The sequence below is a fragment of the Scardinius erythrophthalmus genome (genome assembly GCF_964197995.2).
Source record: "Scardinius erythrophthalmus genome assembly, chromosome: 1".
Lineage (NCBI taxonomy): Eukaryota > Metazoa > Chordata > Actinopteri > Cypriniformes > Leuciscidae > Scardinius > Scardinius erythrophthalmus.
Window position 1 is genome coordinate 35,054,648 of NC_138221.1, and position 4,737 is coordinate 35,059,384.

Below are 4,737 nucleotides of genomic sequence, written 5' to 3' on the forward strand. Positions count from 1 at the left end.
CGTTCATTTAGCCTTTACTAGCCTATATAGCCCAAGGAGCTCATTAGAAATACAAATATTAACACAAAGACAAATATCAGCTTTTCAATGTTCATTGAAAAATCATGATAGCCTAATATTCGATGTTTTAATCGTCTACGATACAAACATAACCAAATACAATTTGCTCGTTGTTTCAGAGTTCACTGATGATGTTATTTTGATCAAATACGAATAATAATAATTTGATTTCAGGAAAAGTCCGTTATTTTAATAAAGAAGGTTATGATGGTAAAAGTGCTGATTTATAACCTAAAGGCCATAATAATAATAATAATGATAATGATAATAATAATAATAATAATAATAATAATAATAATAATAATAATAATAATAATAATAATAATAATAATAATAAGATATTTGATAATAGAATGCACCAAATGAACAGTTTCGATGGGGTTTAACCCCATTATTAATATTAGGTTTACATATTGCATGTTGAAAAATAACTTTAAATTTTCTTTCCGAGCGAGAGACGCAAATTGGTTTACAATTGACGCAAAACAGAGCAGATTTGTTTTATGGGTTTGAAATCATATTAAACACGAATTTAGTTTTCAGCCTTCATCCTCTTTTTAAATTAGTTTAAAAGTCCATCTGTCTTGTACAAATGGTGTAAAAAGTACCGAGAAATTGTTTATCAATTAAATTTAATCAATATAATTTACTCCATTAAAAGTCACCCAGACAGCAACATGTCGCCCCAGATCCGGCCCACATCTGGACCCTGTGGAATCCACGTGTACCAGATGTGGGCCGGATCTGGGATGACATGTTGCTGTCTAGGAAGTATCTAAAAAAATAAAATAAGACTGGTAATTAAAATTATCATTTGGACTTCAAGTTGATTAGTTTATTTGTTCTTGAAGTATTCAATATGTGCATATTAATTTCAGCAATAGCTGATTTCTAATCGTTCGGTCTTAACCATAATTTCAATTATGGTTATAAGTTAGAGTTAAAATAAACTGCATGAGACGTCCATATCTGTGACTATATTTTACACTGATATTGATTTCATAGTTTATTTTTAATGAAAGTTTAACGACAAGAGCTCGGACCGACAGGTAAAATAATTGTTTAATGAATAGATTTATTATGTTGTAATGATCAATATTAGGCCATGTTAAAATACACAAACTATGCTTAAGGCTGAGAAATTATAAAGCAATGTCTGGTCTCATGTTAAGGTTTTCAAGTTTGAAGTTGTTTAAATGTATTTGCTTGTTTATTTTTGTGGTTGGTTGTTTTATGTTTTATTGTATTTTAAATGCCAAATTTGTAGGCAAAAACTACTCATATATAAAACAACATCACTTTCATGTTCATGATAGCAGTCTTATAGAATGTATTTAAACAGTTATAAACAATATTTGTGCTCTGATATTATATTTCGTCTCTCTTCATTCGCTAATTGTCTTCTTGTTATGACAACAAAATGTTTTAAAACATAATTTACTGATAAGCAGATACTGACAGGTTAATGACTTAAAAATATGCAGCAAAGACGTTTCGTTAAGGTTTTTCATACTTTATTGCATCATAACAAGACAGAATGTTTATACAGGCATCCGTCTGGTCTAGAACAACAAGGGCGCTCATCTGTACTTTTCGGCCAGAGCCAGAGACAAAGCAGAGAGGAACTTGTCCATAGCAACATGGGCCTCAGGAGTGAAATCGGTGGGGAACAGAATGGCCAGAACCACGAGTATGTTGTGGGACAGAATCTATGGGAAAACACAGACAGCGAATTCAGGTTACCGCGACTACGAGAGTATGACAAAATTAAGACGAACTTTCGTGCTTTTACCTTGAAATTGGCGGGATCAACTCGCAGCTGGAAAGCATGAAGCTCGCTGAGGTTCAGAAGTCCAGAAGTAAGGTCATCGATTTTGCTGACAGCCTCACCAACGCCACTCATCACAGTCTTCCCGTGCTTCTTCACTGGAGCAGAGCCGGGACTCAGGTCTTTCCAGTGAGAGAAATAAGTTTTGGTCTGTGGGTAGACCGCCAGCATCCTAGGAAGACACGTTGCATTGAATTCCAGATAGACGCCAAGAGAAAACATTAAGCTATGACTATTAGCATATTACAGCACACCATAATAAACCTTACCTAGAAAGAGCATCGTGTCCGATCTCGTCAGCTTTTCCTGAGATCTTGGCCCAAAGGGCTGTGACGGCAGCTTTGTCTTTGGCAGTGAGACTCATCGTGGAAGGATGACTTTAGTTTGCAGAAAACTTCTGTAGAGTTCTGACAAGAGGACTGGCTGTTTTATACTGCCATCAGAAAGAAACACCCAAGACCCTCCTCACACCCCCAAAGATGACTTATCGAGCTGTGGAAGACTTATCAACTTTTGAATGCCACACTTTATTTCACCGTATACTTTGTAAAGCTTTATTTTTTATTCACCTTTATTGAATTAACTAGCAATTAATTGAATTGAAGTTAATTTAATCATTTACCATCAATATTTGTAATTAATTACAATATTAGTCTACAATATCGCAGCAAGCCGCTATGACGTGCCCAAGCACAGTTTAAAACTTTTTTTTTTTTTTTATCAAGAGTGTAAAATAGACACGCACACTAAAACACACATTCTTATGTGGACATAGATAACACAGTTCATGAGTTTGGTGTGTTGAATGAAACCATTAATTCAGCCACAATCCAGAAAAACACACTCAGCATGGGATTAGAGGACTGAAGGAAATAGGCCTTAGATTGATGCAAACCGTGGCACAATCCAAAACATATTTCGGGGAATAACTTTTTTGGTAAGACTGAACAGTTGTTTCTGGTTGTATTATGTATTTGGTCATAACATTATGTTGGTAGTAAGTAGTTGACCATCAGTCAGACTATTTATTAATAGCTAGCGATAATAGAAAGGTGAGACTATATAAATTTGCATGATTCTTATGAAGTCACAGCTCATATAATGTTATAAACTAAACTAAATCGCAAGTGAGTCTTGCGTGGTTTGCAGTGAGCACGTGACTTTGACAGGACTAAACCATGTCTTTTACCCAACTCATGTCCAAAGAATAGGTGTTTTTTTTTAGCTTGTCATCTAATCGTGGCTCATTTATATTTTTCTTCTGAATTGAATTTCCCTTCTGTATTTTACTTAGGCTATTGTAATGCTCACTATTTTAGTTACTATTTTTATTGACTATGTTATTCTACAGTTAAAACTATACTATTTACTGTTATTATTAGTTGTTAAAATACTTCTATAGCCTATACTATAAACAAACATGTCAGCAAAAATGAAGAGGCAGAGATGTAGGCCTAGAAAAATATTGTTTCAAAGGCTATGCATTTATATCTGCAATCGATAGCATATCCTCCGATTACAATAATCGTTATTTACATTTTTTTTTGACTTATTAAATTAAGTTATTAACAGAATTCAGTGTCATTTGGCCTGTTGTTGTTTCAGGTTTTTTTTCTCGGCAAACTATTGCTAAAATGAACTGTTTTAAGTTTAGTCTTTGTAGATATTAGAAAAGTAAGTAGTCTATGATATGAATCTCTTGGATGGACGTTGAACCAACCCACAAACTTATCACCCAATAGCCTGCTAAGGGGTGTGGTGACGAAACACATTTAAAAGTTCATCTCTGAAACGCTCTCTTCACAGGATTCTTCAGCTTCTGTTAAAGTCGTTTAGTCTGAACATCTAAAGTCGGAAACATGGTTGAGTGGACAGAATTTGAGAGGGCCACCATCCAGGACGTCTTCTCCAAGATTAACTACGACGTCGTTGGTCCCCAAGCCCTGGCAAGGTATTGAGTCTTAGCAATACTTTAACTTTAAGGCAGGCAACTAGTTTCGAAACTGCTCTGATAAAATGATTTCTTCTCATTGTGTTTCGTAGATGTCTTATCGTGTACCCCTGGACCCAGCGGTACTTCGGCAATTTTGGAAACCTCTACAACGCCGCTGCCATCATGGGAAACCCCATGGTTGCTGCTCACGGTAAAACTGTGCTCGGTGGCCTGGACAGGGCTGTGAAGAACATGGACAACATTAAAGCCACCTATGCTGAACTAAGTGTGCTGCACTCCGAGAAGCTCCACGTAGATCCTGATAACTTCAGGGTAAGTTTGTCGCTCAAGTAACGTTCATTAATAGGCTATATGGTCTTGTTCTGGCTTCATTGTTCACGTATCTCATCTGTGTATATATCACTGCTCTCTGTCCTCCCACAGCTTTTGGCTGACTGCTTAACCATCGTTGTTGCTGCACAAATGGGTGCTGGATTCACACCTGCAGTCCAGGCCGCTTTTCAGAAATTCATCGCCGTCGTGGTCTCCGCCCTTGGAAGACAGTATCACTAGATACTAAACCTGCTTGTGCACAGAGGATCATCTGATGTTTAGAATATGATCTTTTGAGTTGAAGCAAATAAATATGTGAATATTCAATATTACGTGCATTATGTGTTCTTTTATATTCGCATGAATTCACTCTTTTTGGCATTGCTTCTGCTGAAGACAACAGTTGAGTAAAAAAACAAATCAATATTGATTTAAACTGTTTCTAACAGATCATCTTATAGTAAAATAGGCAGCAAGTGGGTACATGACCTAATCCGTATACTTCTCATAATAATACCAACGGTTGATCAAGTTCTATTTAAAAAAAAAAACAGACAAAAACAAATGAACAAATGTATGCACA

At 35.8% G+C, this 4,737-nt stretch overlaps 2 protein-coding genes across 2 annotated transcripts; one reads left to right on the forward strand and one right to left on the reverse strand.

The window, feature by feature from the left end:
- Positions 1–1,640: 1,640 nt before the first annotated feature.
- Positions 1,641–2,252, reverse strand: LOC308692325 (hemoglobin subunit alpha-1-like; the record flags this gene model as incomplete). Its single annotated transcript, XM_081368243.1, has 3 exons — positions 1,641–1,769; positions 1,853–2,060; positions 2,158–2,252. The coding sequence occupies 3 exons, from the start codon at positions 2,250–2,252 to the stop codon at positions 1,641–1,643; spliced, it is 432 nt and encodes a 143-aa protein (XP_081224369.1).
- A 1,495-nt stretch (positions 2,253–3,747) lies between these two features.
- LOC308688966 (hemoglobin subunit beta) lies at positions 3,748–4,403 on the forward strand (the record flags this gene model as incomplete). Its single annotated transcript, XM_081362434.1, has 3 exons — positions 3,748–3,839; positions 3,932–4,154; positions 4,266–4,403. 3 exons carry the CDS (start codon positions 3,748–3,750, stop codon positions 4,392–4,394), a joined length of 444 nt encoding a protein of 147 aa, XP_081218560.1. The 3' UTR covers positions 4,395–4,403.
- Positions 4,404–4,737: the final 334 nt, after the last annotated feature.